Source organism: Oncorhynchus gorbuscha, linkage group LG13 (assembly GCF_021184085.1).
Source record: "Oncorhynchus gorbuscha isolate QuinsamMale2020 ecotype Even-year linkage group LG13, OgorEven_v1.0, whole genome shotgun sequence".
Classification (NCBI taxonomy): domain Eukaryota; kingdom Metazoa; phylum Chordata; class Actinopteri; order Salmoniformes; family Salmonidae; genus Oncorhynchus; species Oncorhynchus gorbuscha.
This window is the reverse complement of record NC_060185.1, coordinates 66,658,307-66,678,351: the sequence shown is the minus strand read 5'-3', so window position 1 is coordinate 66,678,351 and position 20,045 is coordinate 66,658,307. Positions and strand designations below refer to the sequence as shown.

The 20,045-nt window shown below is 42.4% G+C and overlaps 1 protein-coding gene across 1 annotated transcript; it reads right to left on the bottom strand.

Moving 5' to 3' along the window:
• Positions 1-6,544: 6,544 nt before the first annotated feature.
• cdx4 (caudal type homeobox 4) lies at positions 6,545-9,656 on the bottom strand. The gene is made up of 3 exons (XM_046293570.1): positions 9,218-9,656; positions 7,140-7,285; positions 6,545-7,023 (listed from the first exon to the last, which is right to left on the bottom strand). The coding sequence occupies exons 1-3, from the start codon at positions 9,654-9,656 to the stop codon at positions 6,793-6,795; spliced, it is 816 nt and encodes a 271-aa protein (XP_046149526.1). The 3' UTR covers positions 6,545-6,792.
• Between the last annotated feature and the right edge of the window lie 10,389 nt (positions 9,657-20,045).

The following is a 20,045-nucleotide window of genomic DNA, read 5'->3' as shown; positions in this document are numbered from 1 at the left end:
TCGGATATCCATGCTGATCAAAGCTCAGCCAACTAGCTATAATTATTCACTGCCCTGCTACCAAAACTTAACGAAGCTAGTAGCTACTAGCTATCCTGTTGTTAGCTATATCTGTCTGCAAAGGTGAAAAACGTTTCCCCCTCTCTGTGAGAAAGCACAATTTATATGTGGTGAGTCCATGTCTGGATTTGCCTCCCCGTAGAGCCGCCCTGGCTTCTTGGTAGGTAGTTATCAGGTTGACAGATTGTGAACATATCTGGGCTAGCTAAAGCCTTCATAAAATGTCTAGGTGCTAAGTAGTATTACAGAGAAAAAACAACCATCTTGAATGAATTCCCACATATGCTGAGCACTTGTTGGCTGCTTTTCCTTCACTCTGTGGTCCAACTCATCCCAAACCATCTTACTTTGGTTGAAGTCAGTTGATTGTGGAAGCCAATTCATCTGATGCAGCACTCCATCACTGTCCTTCTTGGTCAAATAGCCCTTACACAACCTGGAGGTGTGGTGGGTCATTGTCCTGTTGAAAAACAAATTATAGTCCCACTAAGCACAAACCAGATGGGATGGCGTATCACTGCAGAATGCTGTGGTAGCCATGCTGGTTAAGTGTGCCTTGATTTCTAAACAAATCACAGACAGTGTCACCAGCAAAGCACTCCCACACCATCACACCTCCTCCTCCATGCTTCACGGTGGGAACCACACATGCGGAGATCATCCGTTCACCTACTCTCGTCTTACAAAGACACGGCAGTTGGAACCAGAAATCTCAAATTTGGACTCATCAGACCAAAGGACAGATTCCCACCATTCTAATGTCCATTGCTTGTGTTTCTTGGCCTAAGCAAGTCTCTTCTTCTTATTGATGTTCTTTAGTAGTGGTTTCTTTGCAGCAATTCGACCATGAAGGCCTGATTCACGCAGTCTCCTCTGAACAGTTAATGTTGAGATGTGTCTGTTACTTGAACTCTGTGAAGCATTTATTTGGGCTGCAATTTCTGAGGCTGGTAACTGTAATGAACTTATCCTCTGCAGCAGAGGTAACTCTGGGTCTTCCATTCCTGTGGTGGTCCTCATGAGAGCCAGTTTCATCATAGCACTTGATGGTTTTTGTGACTGCTCTTGAAGAAACGTTCCAAGTTCTTGAAATTTTCCGCATTGACTGATCTTCTTGTCTTAAAGTAATAATGAACTGTCGTTTCTCTGCTTATTTGAGCTGTTCTTGCCATAATATGAACTTGTTTTGTTACCAAATAGGGCTATCTTCTGTATACCACACCTACCTTATCACAACACAACTGATTGGCTCAAACTTATTAAGAAGGAAAAAAATTCCACAAATGAACTTTTAACAAGCCACACCTTGAATGAGTAGGCATGTCCAACCTTTTGACTGGTACTGTTTATACAGCACCTTCATAAAGTATTCATACCTCTTGATGTATTGTTACAACCTGAATTCAAAATGTATTAAATAATATAAATATTTTTTCTCACCCATCTACACACAATACCCCATAATGGAAGTGAAAATATGTTTTTAGAAATGTTTGTGAATTTATTGAATATGAAATACAGAAATATCTCATTTACATAAGTATTCACATCCCTGAGTCAATACATGTTAGAATCACGTTTGGCAGCGATTACAGCTGTGAGTCTTTCTGGGTAAGTCTCTAAGAGGTTTGCACACCTGGACTGTACAATTTTTGCAGACATCCTGAAAAACTCCCCATTACTTAACAATTACTAGCATACCCATAACATGATGCAGCCACCACTATGATTGAAAAGATAGAGAGTGGTACTCAGTAATGTTTTGCATTGGATTTGCCCCAAACATAACACTTTGTGTCTAGGACAAAATCTTAATTGCTTTGCCAATTTTTTTGCAGTATTACTTTAGTGCCTTTTTGCTAACAGGATGTATGTTTTGGAATATTGTTATTCTGTACAGGCTTCCTTCTTTTCACTCTGTCAATTATGTTATTATTGTGGAGTAACTACAATGTTGTTGATCCATCCTCAGTTTTCTCTTGTCACAGCCTCTAAACTCTGTAACTGTTTTAAAGTCACCATTGGCCTCGTGGTGAAATCCCTGAGCGTTTTTTTGAGTTAGGAAGGACGCCCATCTACCAATAGGTGCCCTTTGCGGGGCATTGGAAAATCTAATCAAATCTAATTTTATTGGTCACATACACATGGTTAGCATATGTTAATGCGAGTGTAGCGAAATGCTTGTGCTTCTAGTTTCGACAATGCAGTAATATCTGACAAAGTTATCTAACAATTCCCCAACAACTACCTAATACACACAATCTAAAAGGGTGAATGAGAATATGTACATATAAATATATGGATGAACGATGGCCGAGCGGCATAGGCCAGGTGCAATAGATGGTATAAAATACACATTATACCGTTGAAGTCGGAAGTTTACATACACTTAGGTTGGAGTCATTAAAACTTGTTTTTAACCACTCCTCAAATGTCTTGTTAACAAACTATAGTTTTGGAAAGTCAGTTAGGACATCTACTTTGTGCATGACACAAGTCATTTTTCCAACAATTGTTTACAGACAGATTATTTCACTTATAAGTCATTCTATCACAATTCCAGTGGGTCAGAAGTGTACATACATTAAGTTGACTGTGCCTTCAAACATCTAGGAAAATTCCAGAAAATGATGTCATGGCTTCAGAACCTTCTGATTTGTTAATTGACATCATTTGAGTCAATTGGAGGTGTGCCTCTTTGCTTGACATCATGAGAAAATCAAAAGAAATCAGCCAAGACTTCAGAAAAAAATTATAGACCTCCACAAGTCTGGTTCATCCTTGGGAGCAATTTCTAAACGCCTGATGGTACCATGTTCACCTGTACAAACAATAGTACACAAGTATAAAGACCATGGGACCACACAGCCGTCATACCGCTCAGGAAGGAGACACGTTCTGTCTCATAGAAATAAACATACTTTGGTGCGAAAAGTGCAAATCAATCCCAGAACAACAGCAAAGGACCTTGTGAAGATGCTGGAGGAAACGGGTACAAAAGTATCTATATCCACAGTAAAACGAGTCCTATATCGACATAACCTGAAAGGCCGCTCAGCAAGGAAGAAGTTACTGCTCCAAAACCGCCATAAAAAAGCCAGACTACAGTTTGCAACTGCACATGGGGACAACGATCATATTATTTGGAGAAATGTCCTCTGGTTTGATGAAACAAAAATATAACTGTTGGGCCATAATGACCATCATTATTAGGAAAAAGGTTGGAGGATTGCAAGCCGAAGAACACCATCGCAACCGTGAAGCACGGGGGTGGCAGCATCATGTTGTGGGGTGCTTTGCTGCAGTAGAGCCTGGAGCACTTCACAAAATAGATAGCTTCATGAGAAAGGAAAATTATGTGGATATATTGAAGCAACATTTCAAGACATCAGTCAGGAAGTTAAAGCTTGGTTGCAAATGGGTCTTCCAAATGGACAATGACCTCAAGCATACTTCCAAAGTTGTGGCAAAATGGCTTAAGGACATCAAAGTCAAGGTATTGGAGTGGCTATCACAAAGCTCTGACCTCAATCCTATAGAAAATCTGTGGGCAGAACTGAAAAAGCGTGAGCATGGAGGCCTACAAACCGGACTCAGTTACACCAGCTCTGTCAGGAGGAATGGGCCAGAATTCACCCAACTTATTGTGGGAAGCTTGTGGAAGGCTACCTGAAGCGTTTGACCCAAGTTAAACAATTTAAAGGCAATGCTACCAAATACTAATTGAGTCTATGTAAACTTCTGACCCACTGGGAATGTGATGAAAGAAATAGAAGCTGAAATAAATCATTCTCTCTACTATTATTCTGACATTTCACATTCTTGATATAAAGTGGTGATCCTAACTGACATAAGACAGTTTTTTTTTACTCTGATTAAATGTCAGGAATTGTGAAAAACTGAGTTGAAATGTATTTGGCTTCAACAAACTTCCGACTTCAACTGTACATATGAGATGAGTAAAGTAAGATATGTAAATATTATTAAAGTGGCATTATTTAAACGTGACTAGTGATCCATTTATTAAAACTTCTCTGGTCTTTGTGGTTGAATCCGTGTTTTAGATTCACGGCTCGACTGAGGCACCTTACAGATAATTTTATGTGTGGGTTACAGAGATGAAGTAGTCATTCAAAACTCATGTTAAACACTATTATTGCACACAAAGTGAGTTTATGCAACTTATTATGTGACTTGTTAAGCACATTTTTACAATTGAACTTATTTAGGCTATAACAATGGGGTTGAATACTTATTGACTCAAGACTTTTCAGCGTTTCCTCAACATAGTGTGGAATACACATATTAACAATAGCCTAAATGTAGGCTAATTTTACTGGTGGGCAATGATGAGATTCGGGATCTTTTCCCCACAGCATCTTATCCCCCACGTGTTTCCATGGCAAATCCATTGTTTTGACCAGTTCCATTGACCTCTTTACTGCATCTATAACAGCTAGTTCTCAGTTTTCCCCTCCCCACTCAGACCACTTCCAAATAGTCCGAGCAAAATTCTTGCTTGAGAAATTGCTCTTTGTTAAGAAGCTATTTGTTGTGTCTCTTTTTAATTCTGAGTGGGGAGGGGAAAACTGAAAATGATCTGTTATTGGCAGAGGTTTGGAACTTTCTTATTGGTCTATTAATTAATTTACAGTCAGGCAGGTCAAAACTCCATGCCACCAAAACAGGCTGAAATTTCAGGCGGTCTTTTCAAACAGTTCTTACACTAAAATGAATTATCGTCATTTTCATTAAAACAGCCTCAGTTTGTTGGGGCATGGACTCTACAAGGTGTCGAAAGCATTCTACAGGGATGCTGGCCCATGTTGACTTAAATGCTTCCCACAGTTGTGTCAAGTTGGCTGGACGTCTTTTGGGTGGTGGGCCATTCTTGATACACGCAGGAAACTGTTGAGCATGAAAAACCCAGTAGCGTTGCAGTTCTTGACACCTGGTCCTACTACCATACCTAGTTCAATGGCACTTGCATGTTTTGTCTTGCCCATTCACCCTCTGAATGGCACACATACACAATCCATGTCTCAATTGTCTCAAGGCTGAAAAAACCTCCTCCCCGTCATCTCCACTGATTGAAGTGGATTTAACAATTGACCTCAATAACGGATCATGGCTTTCGCCTGGATTCACCTGGTCAGCCTATGTCATTGAAAGAGCAGGTGTTCTTAATGTTTGTATACTCAGTGTATATGAAACACAGGAAAACAAGTTTTTGTTGAGGTTGTGCACTTCTATACGGATCTCTTGCAAGTTTTTGGAGTAGGCCTAGGCTAGGTTATGAGGATGTTATGAGCCATTTTAATGACAGTCTTGGGTGAACTTTTTACAAGTTCATGTAATATAACCCCATAGGCTTGAACCTACATTGAACCTATCCCAAAAAATAGATCACTACTTATTTCCCCATATTAATGGCTCAAAGGTCAACATGAATTGAGAAGACAGTTTTACAGTTTGTGGACACGCATAAGTAGGCCTAGACTACAAAGTCTACAACTTGACACTATACAGAATCCCGTTACAAAAAGTGACTGCGTAGCTGTGTGTTGCTTTGGCCAATAGCAACATTTTTGGTGCAATTTAAAAATGTGCCATTATTCACATGAGAAGGGCTATAGGTCTAGGTCTTTTTTAATTGAGAGAGATTAAAAAATATTTAAAAATATGTTACATGCACATCACCAATCAAATATTGCCTTTGACACATGCTGGGTGGTCAGAATGAACTTTAATCCCATCCTTATAGTTTGTATTAAAAAAACAGAAGGGCGATAAACAATTTAAGAGCATGTTAACTGTAATAGCCTAATGAATGAAGCCCTTGATAAATCATTTGTATGGTTTTAAAATATAAAATATATACATCAACAATAAAGTGTTTTAGAAAACAGTAAACCTATGCACACTCACATTCCTGTTAGTATGCAGTAGTACGCTATACTTTTCCAGTCAATGAAATAAGTAGAAAACGATATAACGTTATTGCAAAAAAACACATTTTATTTTCATTTTGAACGTTGCCATCAGACAAACGTTCTACCCGTATCACTCTTAAAACCTGCCTCACTTTCCCCGTATTAAGTCTTAAAACGTGCCTCACTTTCCCCGTATCACTCTTAAAACCTGCCTCACTTTCCCCGTATTAAGTCTTAAAACCTGCCTCACTTTCCCCGTATCACTCTTAAAACCTGCCTCACTTTCCCCGTATTAAGTCTTAAAACCTGCCTCACTTTCCCCGTATTAAGGAAGTGTGCTTTGCAATCAAATTGGAGCAGAAAATGCTAAAAGTTTGTGAAACAGAAACTCCAAATTAATAATATGCCTTTTCTGTCCAGTTCAACTTCAAATAAAATGTAATGCCTACGTGATTTCTCATTTTATTAACAAACTTATACACCTTATCACATACAGAAAATTATTTTGCCTATCTCAATAAACTCAGACACAAACAAACATGTTAAGCATTACATTTCTGAACCATACATTTATTTTTTGTATGTTTTTATTTTATTATTAGAACTATTCTATAAAAAAGTATATTTGAAGAGCCTCCAGCATTTCGTTGCAATTATAAATCATCTTGTTTCTCGACTTCTCGTAATCCACAACATGTGCTTCAGGACGTCTGAGTAATCCATTGGGAGCCAAGTCTTGCGGAACTGTCCTTTCAGCGTGTCGGAGTGCTCAGTTATGTTGGATGGTCCAAATTCGATTCTACTGAGTGACAGTAACTTGCTGTATGTTCCTAATAGATGCCAAGGTGTTCATTCCGGGGGGTGGGTAGAGAGAGCCGTGAATATCCGACGGACTGAGTGAGCCTGGTACCGGCAGAGGGCTCACTGATCCCGGGTCACTGTGCACTGATCCTCCGCTGCCATCAGATCCCATTTTCTTTTTGATTAATTTCCTTTCCTTGGCTCGGCGATTTTGAAACCAGATCTTCACCTGTAAATGTAAAAGAAAGATGTGTCAAAATTGGTATTTCGTTTTATATTTGATTCATCATTTGATTTATCACGTCTAGGGACATAATGCTCTATCATGAATTGGTATTGACCTACCTGTCGTTCTGAAAGGCCAAGGTTTCCCGCAAGTTCCGACTTTCTTCTGATCGTGATGTAACGATTAAAATGGAACTCCTTTTCCAGCTCCAGTCTCTGGTGGTCGGTGTAAACCACTCTGTATTTCTCCTTCGTTCTTGTTTTGCCTGAAATTATGAGAAATGATGAGAAGTCAATATGCTCCGTAGGCCTAATTTTTAAATAGGCTAGTCACAATGAACATCGAATACTTCAATATATAATATATAATGGAGCAATAGGCTATTTAAACTCTGAAGTTCATTCTTGTTTTAAATTCACTTTTATAGCAGTAAATTGAGGTATTTATAGCAAGTAGGTTTAATACTAGAGAAATAGGACAATCAACAGGTTAATTATCAATGCCTATTAAACTTTACGATTCGTTTATCTAACACATCTCAAAATGTGTATGTAGCATCTTTAGGCTCTATCAACTGAAGTGGTGGCTATCATGTTAATCTAGATTGTGTTGCTTTGTTGGTAGATATGCAAATTGAGCCACTGATCTTTTGATCTCACTTTTTGAACAAACTGCAGAACAAAGAGTCTCAGAGATATTACCTAAACTCCATTGAAGTGTTAAGAGGCAACACACGACAACACAAAGGACTAACAAGGCAATACTATCTCAGACATTTCTCTAGCTTGGATCAGGTTGCTTTTGTTGATCAATATATCATAACCACATACACTTTTATCAGGTAGACAATATTATTAGTCGTTTTGAACAACATTGAAACATGTTGATATTAATAGTTATAGCTATAGGTCATGCTTGACACGTTTGACAAGACCCGGGATAGCCTCCTAGAATTAAACACTTGACAACACGTTTGATAAGCTAGCCTAATAATACAAATACAGAAAAAGACATCTAGGCTAAAATAATTTCAGGATTTTACAGTGGTTCGTTTTATAACCAAGTTAATTAATAAGCTATAAAACGAAATATACGAGTTAATTTAGGCTTATGTTACTGTTACTTATAAGTCGCTCTGGATAAGAGCGTCTGCTAAATGACTTAAATGTAAATGTAAATGTCTAATTTATAAATATAGGCCTAAAGTAAACGAATTCTATTTTCTACATATTTAATTTCTAGCGAATTAAGAGATGCTGTGGTTTATTGCCAAGTTATAAAGCTTTGTTTATATTCGTCAAAGACCTTTCTTTATTTGCTGTGAAAAACGTCACCCTTTCCGGTAATAGAACTCGAAGAATGGGAGCCGAGGAAGACACTTTGGTGCATATCAAAGTAAAATGAGGTGTTAAAAGAGACCGCAGCCTGAATATGACGGATAACCTCAAAACCCGAGACAATGTAGCAGGAAAAGTAGACCTCACATCTAGTTTACGGGAGTCGAGAAATTAGCATTACAAGTGCGCCTGGCGCCGTTTCAGATCTTGACACCTTCATCGTTTCCTCCACAAGGCTAAAAGCCCGTATCAGAAAATAACTAAGATGTTAACGTTTGAATTCATATCATAGTTTATCAGACTATTATCGCTATTGTATGCCTATAGTTGCATTGTCAATAATGAATTTGACAAATTAGATCTAGAGCCTATCATTTTCCTCCTTTCGCTTTTGAGTCTGTTGTGATTTACAATTTAATGCCTTGAAGTTGCATTTTACAGTTTTCAAAATGTGTCCAATACATAAATGTTACATGCGACTGTGTGATTTCGGTGACATCTAATTTAAATCATGATTAGATAATGTCATGTTAGTGCTTCCTTTTATTCGTTACGAATCTCTCCAAAATGTTACCATAATGCACCCATTACGCATGAGGTTATTCGTTTTTACCGTGAAATTTATCACTTAAAGTATGCAATTATTTTTGTTATATTGTATCAATTTTCTAAATACTACCTGTTGCACTTGCACAACTTTTATGAGCCAACACCAGCAGTTTTCACAGCACACGAGAAAAACACAACAATTCCGACACTTAGCAAAATATAAACATGTGGTTTGGCATGAGTTGATGATGTGCACGAATGATTTTAACAGTGGCATGCATTTCTTGGCTCAAGCTTGTGACCTTACTCACCCGTGGAAGATGATTGTACCGTTTTGTTCATCCACTGGTAAGAAGAATTGCGCCTTTCTCTCTCCGGGGAAAGTTGAGCAACAGAAATATTATCTGGAGGTGGTTGCAATACTGCTGACCCTGGCGGGTGCATGGGATTGTATTCAGGTGAGCAATAGGAAACTTGTCCCGGCGATGAGTTGTTCATGGGCGTAGGAATAGTGTTAGGAGGCCCCAGACTATAGGCGCCCCAGTCCTCTCTCGGTGCGCCATAAGGAGCTCCCCAAGCCCCCGACGACTGTGCGTGAGTATCCATGTTTGGCACATGATGGTATCCTGTAAAGTCGGAATATTGTGGCGTGGGAACAAAGTTCTGTGGTGGGATGTTGATGCCCGATCGTCTTACAGGTCCTTGGTGATACATGCTGCCTTCTTTATCCAAAAGGTATCCCACATGCATGATTTGAAAACAAGGGACAAAAGTGACTTTCAAGTGTACATAGTTGCCCTGCAACTGCGTCAAAAAAAGTCAAATAACAATCCTCTTGCTGTGGTTATGTTGCGTATAGTCCAATGGTGCCAATTAAATGCGACGTAGTTCCTGACGTGATACTGTCTCACAGGATGTGGCTCTGTTGTCAAGGTGGTGGTGGCAAAGGTATACTAAGGCCTTCCTTCCTGACGTCAGAAGAGTCTTCAAACCCCGACAATTTGCATTCAAATGACGAGTCAATTATGCTGGCGAACTCACTGTCCTCTAGCGCCTGTTTTACGCATCACCCCAAAAAAGAGCAAACTCCACTCCCAAATCTGAAATCTTGGCGCCAATAATCGAATTTATTGCAAAAGTGAATTGCAACTTCTCCAACAAACAATATGCTTAAATGGATATGCTCCTGAACACGTTATGACTTATACATATCTCTCAGGCCAATTGAAGTGTCCTAATTTAAGTGTGCTTGCTATATATTTTATATTTTGTGCCAGCAGCATGCCACCCTGCATACCACTGCTGGCTTGCTTCTGAAGCTAAGCAGCGTTGGTCCTGGTCAGTTCCTGGATGGGAGACCAGATGCTGCTGGAAGTGGTGTTGGAGGGCCAGTAGAAGGCACTCTTCCCTCTGGTCTAAAAAAATATCCCAATTCCCCAAGGCAATGATTGGGGACACTGCCCTGTGTAGGGTGCCGTCTTTCGGATGGGATGTTAAACGGGTGTCCTGTCTCTCTGAGGTCATTAAAGATCCCATGGCACTTATTGTAAGAGTAGGCGTGTTAACCCCGGTGTCCTGGCTAAATTCCCAATCTGGCCCTCAAACCATCACGGTCACCTAATAATCCCCAATTTACAATTGGCTCATTCATCCTCTCCCTGGAACTATTCCCCAGGTCGTTGCTGCACATGAGAATGTGTTCTCAGTCAATTTACCTGTTAAAATAACGAATAAATAAAAATGTTCAACAATATTTTTTATTTAGGCCTATTGCATACATTATTCCTTACTAGAAATATAGATGTGACAGCATTGGCCTTATTTTAATGCAGGTTCTGTTACTGTGCTATAATAAGCTAGGCTATTTGTAGGCTTTCAATTATATAACGTGCAATTGTAGCTGTCAACTTCTTGATTGTGTTGTTGTCATTCTGTTTTGTGTCAGAGAATAATAAATAATAAAAAATACCATTAAACATTTACAGCAGGGATCATCAACTAGATTCAGCCGCAGGCCTATTTTTTTCTTGGACAGATGGTTAGGGGGGCAGAACATAATTACAAATCATTTGTAGACTGCAAATTGCCCACAAGAAGCCCAAACAGATATAATATTTGACTAAAACATAATAATTTCAAACTTAGCTTATGTTTGTATATGATCACATATCTCTCTCATTATGCATGGGAATACTTGGAAACAGATTTCCAAAATTAAAATAACTTGGAGCAGATCTCCTGGTGTTTTTAGAGTCCAAAAAGGAAAATTCCCCAAAATAATAAAAACATACATCTTTTTTTATGCTCTAAAAACTTGGTGGGCCAAATAAAACCGCACATGGGCCGCCAGTTGGGGAACCCTCATTTACAGTGCAGGTGATGGTCCAACACAACCGTCACACTCTCCTCTCCTTTGGTTGAATAATGTCTTTAGGGCTAAACCTGTTAATATGGGAAGGCAATGTCTTCCATGTCCACAGACACGTTTCACGCCTTCGGAAGCTATTATTTGTATTTGTTAAAGATATTCACTTGCAAAATAGGTACAAAGTATGATGAGACTTTCTCCTGTAGCAATGCGAACTTTTCACATTCCTTTTAGTTCGCACTTCGACACTTCAAGGTCGCACTTCACAGCTAATTCCGGTTTAACCTGACACTCACTAACGACAACGTGGTCTCGCGCCCGTGCGTGCCAATATTTTAGGCATGATCTTAGTTGTTATCCGTCCCTATTTTACATAAGAGATTGCATAAAACGTCTCGAATTAATTGCAATATCTATCATAAAACAATCCAAACGAATCGAAGTACAAAAGTACAACAAGTACAACAATACTAACACGAATAACAACAATACTAATAACACATGTACTTTACTAGGCCTACACATAGGCCTATTTATTTATTTTAAAGCATTTTATGTTTTTATATATGACTGATTATAGTTTTTTTCACAACAGACAGTTGGAGTCATCTAGCATCAAATAAACCCAAAGTAGATAAAGATTGCCCTCCAGCTTGCTTTTGTTTGTGTTAAAGGTATGGAAACAAATATTAAACCGGAAACATGCTTTCTTTTTCGGGTGGTTGGGAAAGGTGCTCAAGAAGCCATGACCATGCTAGTGCCTTGTAATGCAAATGTTTGGTTTATGTGAAGAAGAAGAAATCAGAGGCACATAGAGACATCTGTCCATTTGTGTCTACTGCATTTACAGGCATTTTATTTTATATTTCAAAGTGAAGTATGGCTTCTGAATCTCATTGACCATACACTAAACAGGCAAAAAAAACTCTGATACAAGTCAGGTGCCTTGACTGACTGTAACCAAGAAATTACTTATTTCCTCAGGCTCTGGTGGAAGGATATTTGAGCTGAGATAATTGAAAGCCACTGCTTCCTTGTGGATGGATACAGAACTCCCATTAGTGGCCAACCACAGGTTAAATCCAGACCTAACAACGGCCATGTAGTCCCCTCAAGAGGGCACCATCTACCGGAGAATGTGACAATGTGCTCCATATAGTACAGCTCTGTGCTGAGTGTATATGAATTACAATGCAAGCTGAATTGCTTTACAGTTGGCCTATATGGTGTACAAGTTATTCCAGCGCAGAATAGCAAAGAGAATCTTCATAAAATAAATCTATGTATATATATTTTTTTCCCTACTGAAACCACATCATCAGCTGATGTCCCTCTGTATGTACCTTGATAAGTGCATTCCATAGGTTTGTACAATATGTAATTACAGGGGGTGTCAACATTACTTCTATATTACTGGGCAACTGGATTGCACGTTTATGTAAGGAGTTTAGTTATAAATACATGTAAATATAATATGTATACAGTGATGTTTATTGACATACCACACTATACACATACTGTGCCAGTCAAAAGTTTGGACACACCTACTCATTCATGGGTTTTCTTTACTTTTACTATTTTCTACATTGTAGAATAATAGTTAAGACATCAAAAGTATGAAATAACACATCTGGAATCATGTAATAACCAAAAAAGTGTTAAACAAATCAAAATGGATTTTAGATTTTGATTCTTCAAAGTAGCCACCCATTGCCTTGATGACCACTTCACAGGGCTCCCGAGTTGCACAGCGGTCTAAGGCACTGCATCTCAGTGGTAGAGGTGTCACTACAGATACCCTGGTTGAAATCCAGGCTGTATTACAACTGGATGTGATTGGTTGTCCCATAGAGTGACTCACAATTGGCCCAGGTTTGGATGGTGTAGGCTGTCATTGTAAATAGTTGTTTGCTCTTAAACTGACTTGTCTAGTTAAAATATATATATATATATATATATATATCTTAACCAACTTTATGAGGTAGTCACCTGGAATACTTTACCAATGGTCTTGAAGGAGCTCCCACATGTGCTGAGCACTTGTTGGCTGCTTTTTCTTCACTCTGCAGTCTAACTCATCCCAAACCATCTCAATTGGGTTGAGGTTGGGTGATTGTGGAGGCCAGGTCATCGGATGCAGCACTCTCCTTCTTGGTCAAATAGCCCTTACACAGCCTGAGGTGTGTTGGGTCATTGTTCTTTTGAAAAACAATAGTCATTGTCCTTTTGAAAAACAATTTGATAGTCCCACTAAGCACAAACCAGATGGGATGGGCTATCGCTTCAGAATGCTGTGGTAGCCATGCTGGTTAAGTGTGCCTTGAATTCTAAATAAATAACAGACAGTGTCACCAGCAAAGCCCCCCCACACCATCACACCTCCTCCTCCATGCTTCACGGTGGAAACCACACATGTAGACATCAGTTCATCTACTCTTCATCTCACAAAGACACGGCAGTTGGAACCATAAATCTCACATTTGGACTCATCAGACCAAAGGACAGATTTCCACCGGTCTAGTATCCATTGCTTGTGTTTCTTGTCCCAAGCAAGTGTCGTCTTCTTATTGGTGTACTTTAGTAGTGGTTTCTTTGCAACAATTCGACCATGAAAGCCTGTTTCACGCAGTCTCCTCTGAACAGTTGATGTTGAGATGTGAACCCTGTGAAGCATTTATTTGGGCTGTAATTTCTGAGGCTGGTAACACTAATGAACGTATTCCCTACAGCAGAGGTAACTCTGGGTCTTCCATTCCCGTGGCGGTCCTCATGAGGGCTGTTTCATCATAGCCCTTGATGGTTTTTGTAACTGCACTTGAAGAAACTTTCAAAGTTCTTGAAATTTTCCGCATTGTCTGACCTTCATGACTTAAGGTAATGATGGATTGTCGTTTCTCTTAGCTTATTTGAGCTGTTCTTGCCAAAATATGGACTTGGTCTTTTATCAAATAGGGCTATCTTCTGTATACCACCCCTAACTTGTCACAACACAACTGATGGGCTCTAACGCATTAAGAAGGAAAGAAATTCCACAATCAACTTTTAACAAGGCACACCTGTTAATTGAAATGCACACACACACACACACTCACACAGACACACTTTCACACTCTTCACATACGCTGCTGCTACTCTGTTTATTATATATCCTGATTGCCAAGGCACTTTAACCCCTACCTACATGTACATACTGTATTACCTCAATTACCTCAACTATCTTGTACCTCTTGCACATTGACTCGGTATTGGTACTCCTTGTACAGTGCCTTGCGAAAGTATTCGGCCCCCTTGAACTTTGCGACCTTTTGCCACATTTCATGTTATGCAGGTGAATGAGGACCCAAAAGCGACTTGGCGAAAACAGAGTCTTTAATCCAGTCAAGTAAATATTCAATACTCCTAGACAATTCGGAGCGGTAAATAAAGCATAAAGAACAATTCCACTCGTAATGACGAGAACGGACTGGAGACTCGATCATAAACTGCAGGTTGCCTCGGGAAGGCACTTGACCGTAGCAGACTCAGACACCTGCTCACCACGCAGCATCTGAGGGAAACACGACACGACAGGGCGATACAAAGACACAGCACGGTGACCAATATACAAGGATCCGACAGGACAGAAACGGAAAACAAGGGGAGAAATAGGGACTCTAATCAGGGGAAAAGATAGGGAACAGGTGTGGGAAGACTAAATGATTGATTAGGGGAATAGGAACAGCTGGGAGCAGGAACGGAACGATAGAGAGAAGAGAGAGAGAGAGGGAGAGAGAAAAATGGGAACGAACCTAAAAAGACCAGCAGGGGGAAAACAAACAGAAGGAAAAGCAAAATGACAAGACAATATAAGACAAAACATGACAGTACCCCCCCACTCACCGAGCGCCTCCTGGCGCACTCGAGGAGGAATCCTGGCGGCAACGGAGGAAATCATCAATCAGTGAACGGTCCAGCACGTCCCGAGACGGAACCCAACTCCTCTCCTCAGGACCGTAACCCTCCCAATCCACTATGTATTGGTGACCCCGTCCCCGAGAACGCATGTCCATGATCCTACGTACCTTGTAAATAGGTGCGCTCTCGACAAGGACGGGAGGGGGGGAGGGAAGACGAACGGGGGTGCGAAGAAAGGGCTTGACACAGGAGACATGGAAGACAGGATGGACGCGACGAAGATGTCGCGGAAGAAGCAGTCGCACAGCGACAGGATTGACGACCTGGGAGACACGGAACGGACCAATGAACCGCGGAGTCAACTTACGAGAGGCTGTCGTAAGAGGAAGGTTGCGAGTGGAAAGCCACACTCTCTGGCCGCAACAATACCTAGGACTCTTAATCCTACGTTTATTGGCGGCTCTCACAGTCTGTGCCCTGTAACGGCAAAGTGCAGACCTCACCCTCCTCCAGGTGCGCTCACAACGTTGGACAAACGCTTGAGCGGAGGGAACGCTGGACTCGGCAAGCTGGGATGAGAACAGAGGAGGCTGGTAACCCAGACTACTCTGAAACGGAGATAACCCGGTAGCAGACGAAGGAAGCGAGTTGTGAGCGTATTCTGCCCAGGGGAGCTGTTCTGCCCAAGACGCAGGGTTTCTGAAAGAAAGGCTGCGTAGTATGCGACCAATCGTCTGATTGGCCCTCTCTGCTTGACCGTTAGACTGGGGATGAAACCCGGAAGAGAGACTGACGGACGCACCAATCAAACGACAGAACTCCCTCCAAAACTGTGACGTGAATTGCGGGCCTCTGTCTGAAACGGCGTCTAACGGGAGGCCATGAATTCTGAACACATTCTCGATGATGATTTGTGCCGTCTCCTTAGCGGAAGGAAGTTTAGCGAGGGGAATGAAATGTGCCGCCTTAGAGAACCTATCGACAACCGTAAGAATCACAGTCTTCCCCGCAGACAAAGGCAGACCGGTAATGAAGTCTAGGGCGATGTGAGACCATGGTCGAGAAGGAATGGGGAGCGGTCTGAGACGACCGGCAGGAGGAGAGTTACCTGACTTAGTCTGCGCGCAGTCCGAACAAGCAGCCACGAAACGGCGCGTGTCACGCTCCTGAGTCGGCCACCAAAAGCGCTGGCGAATAGAAGCAAGAGTGCCTCGAACACCGGGATGACCAGCTAACTTGGCAGAGTGAGCCCACTGAAGAACAGCCAGACGAGTGGAAACAGGAACGAAAAGAAGGTTACTAGGACAAGCGCGCGCGACGCAGTGTGCGTGAGTGCTTGCTTAACCTGTCTTTCAATTCCCCAGACTGTCAACCCGACAACACGCCCATAAGGAAGAATCCCCTCGGGATCAGTAGAAGCCACAGAAGAACTAAAAAGACGAGATAAGGCATCAGGCTTGGTGTTCTTGCTACCCGGACGGTAAGAAATCACAAACTCGAAACGAGCGAAAAACAACGCCCAACGAGCTTGACGAGCATTAAGTCGTTTGGCAGAACGGATGTACTCAAGGTTCTTATGGTCTGTCCAAACGACAAACGGAACGGTCGCCCCCTCCAACCACTGTCGCCATTCGCCTAGGGCTAAGCGGATGGCGAGCAGTTCGCGGTTACCCACATCATAGTTGCGTTCAGATGGCGACAGGCGATGAGAAAAATAAGCGCAAGGATGAACCTTATCGTCAGACTGGAAGCGCTGGGATAGAATGGCTCCCACGCCTACCTCTGAAGCGTCAACCTCGACAATGAATTGTCTAGTGACGTCAGGAGTAACGAGGATAGGAGCGGACGTAAAACGTTCTTTTAGAAGATCAAAAGCTCCCTGGGCGGAACCGGACCACTTAAAACACGTCTTGACAGAAGTAAGAGCTGTGAGAGGGGCAGCAACTTGACCGAAATTACGAATGAAACGCCGATAGAAATTAGCGAAACCTAGAAAGCGCTGCAACTCGACACGTGACCTTGGAACGGGCCAATCACTGACAGCTTGGACCTTAGCGGAATCCATCTGAATGCCTTCAGCGCAAATAACGGAACCGAGAAAAGTAACGGAGGAGACATGAAAAGAGCACTTCTCAGCCTTCACGTAGAGACAATTCTCTAAAAGGCGCTGGAGAACACGTCGAACGTGCTGAACATGAATCTCGAGTGACAGTGAAAAAATCAGGATATCGTCAAGGTAGACAAAAACAAAGATGTTCAGCATGTCTCTCAGAACATCATTAACTAATGCCTGAAAAACAGCTGGCGCATTGGCGAGACCAAACGGCAGAACCCGGTACTCAAAATGCCCTAACGGAGTGTTAAACGCCGTTTTCCACTCGTCCCCCTCTCTGATGCGCACGAGATGGTAAGCGTTACGAAGGTCCAACTTAGTAAAGCACCTGGCTCCCTGCAGAATCTCGAAGGCTGATGACATAAGGGGAAGCGGATAACGATTCTTAACCGTTATGTCATTCAGCCCTCGATAATCCACGCAGGGGCGCAGAGTACCGTCCTTTTTCTTAACAAAAAAAACCCCGCCCCGGCCGGAGAGGAAGAAGGCACTATGGTACCGGCGTCAAGAGACACAGACAAATAATCCTCGAGAGCCTTACGTTCGGGAGCCGACAGAGAGTATAGTCTACCCCGAGGAGGAGTGGTCCCCGGAAGGAGATCAATACTACAATCATACGACCGGTGAGGAGGAAGGGAGTTGGCTCGGGACCGACTGAAGACCGTGCGCAGATCATGATATTCCTCCGGCACTCCTGTCAAATCGCCAGGTTCCTCCTGAGAAGTGGGGACAGAAGAAAAGGGAGGGATGGCAGACATTAAACACTTCACATGACAAGAAACGTTCCAGGATAGGATAGAATTACTAGACCAATTAATAGAAGGATTATGACATACTAGCCAGGGATGACCCAAAACAACAGGTGTAAAAGGTGAACGAAAAATCAAAAAGAAATAGTCTCACTGTGGTTACCAGATACTGTGAGGGTTAAAGGTAGTGTCTCAAATCTGATACTGGGAAGATGACTACCATCTAAGGCGAACATGGGCGTAGGCTTGTCTAACTCTCTGAAAGGAATGTCATGTTTCCGAGCCCATGCTTCGTCCATGAAACAACCCTCAGCCCCAGAGTCTATCAAGGCACTGCATGTATCACCCGAACCGGTCCAGCGTAGATGGACCGACATAGTAGTACAGGATCTAGATGGAGAGACCTGAGTAGTAGCGCTCACCAGTAGCCCTCCGCTTACTGATGAGCTCTGGCTTTACTGGACATGAATTGACAAAATGTCCAGCAAGTCCGCAATAGAGGCACAGGCGGTTGGTGATCCTCCGTTCCCTCTCCTTAGTCGAGATGCGAATACCTCCCAGCTGCATGGGCTCAGTCTCTGAGCCAGAGGAGGGAGATGGTTGCGATGCGGAGCAGGGAAACACCGTTGACGCGAGCTCTCTTCCACGAGCCTGGTGACGAAGATCTACCCGTCGTTCTATGCGGATGGCGAGAGCAATCAAAGAGTCCACACTGGAAGGAACCTCCCGGGAGAGAATCTCATCTTTAACCACTGCGTGGAGTCCCTCCAGAAAACGAGCGAGCAGCGCCGGCTCGTTCCAGTCACTAGAGGCAGCAAGAGTGCGAAACTCAATAGAGTAATCCGTTATGGATCGATCACCTTGGCATAGGGAAGCCAGGGCCTTAGAAGCCTCCCTACCAAAAACTGAACGGTCAAAAACCCGAATCATCTCCTCTTTAAAGTTCTGGTAATTGTTAGAGCAATCAGCCCTTGCCTCCCAGATAGCTGTGCCCCACTCTCGAGCCCGGCCAGTAAGGAGTGAAATGACGTAAGCAACCCGAGCTCTCTCTCTAGAGTATGTGTTGGGTTGGAGAGAGAACACAATATCACACTGGGTGAGAAAGGAGCGGCACTCCGTGGGCTGCCCGGAGTAGCAAGGTGGGTTATTAACCCTAGGTTCCGGAGGCTCGGCAGACCAGGAAGTAACAGGTGGCACGAGACGAAGACTCTGGAACTGTCCAGAGAGGTCGGAAACCTGAGCGGCCAGGTTCTCCACGGCATGGCGAGCAGCAGACAATTCCTGCTCGTGTCTGCCGAGCATGACTCCTTGGATCTCGACGGCAGTGTTACGAGCGTCTGTAGTCGCTGGGTCCATTCTTTGGTCGGATCCTTCTGTTATGCAGGTGAATGAGGACCCAAAAGCGACTTGGCGAAAACAGAGTCTTTAATCCAGTAAAGTAAATATTCAATACTCCTAGACAATTCGGAGCGGTAAATAAAGCATAAAGAACAATTCCACTCGTAATGACGAGAACGGACTGGAGACTCGATCATAAACTGCAGGTTGCCTCGGGAAGGCACTTGACCGTAGCAGACTCAGACACCTGCTCACCACGCAGCATCTGAGGGAAACACGACACGACAGGGCGATACAAAGACACAGCGCGGTGACCAATATACAAGGATCCGACAGGACAGAAACGGAAAACAAGGGGAGAAATAGGGACTCTAATCAGGGGAAAAGATAGGGAACAGGTGTGGGAAGACTAAATGATTGATTAGGGGAATAGGAACAGCTGGGAGCAGGAACGGAACGATAGAGAGAAGAGAGAGAGAGAGGGAGAGAGAAAAAGGGGAACGAACCTAAAAAGACCAGCAGGGGGAAAACGAACAGAAGGAAAAGCAAAATGACAAGACAATATAAGACAAAACATGACATTTCAGGCTTCCAACATAAAGATATAAAACTGTATTTTTTTGTGAAGAATCAACAACAAGTGGGACACATGTCACGCCTTGGTCTTAGTATTTTGT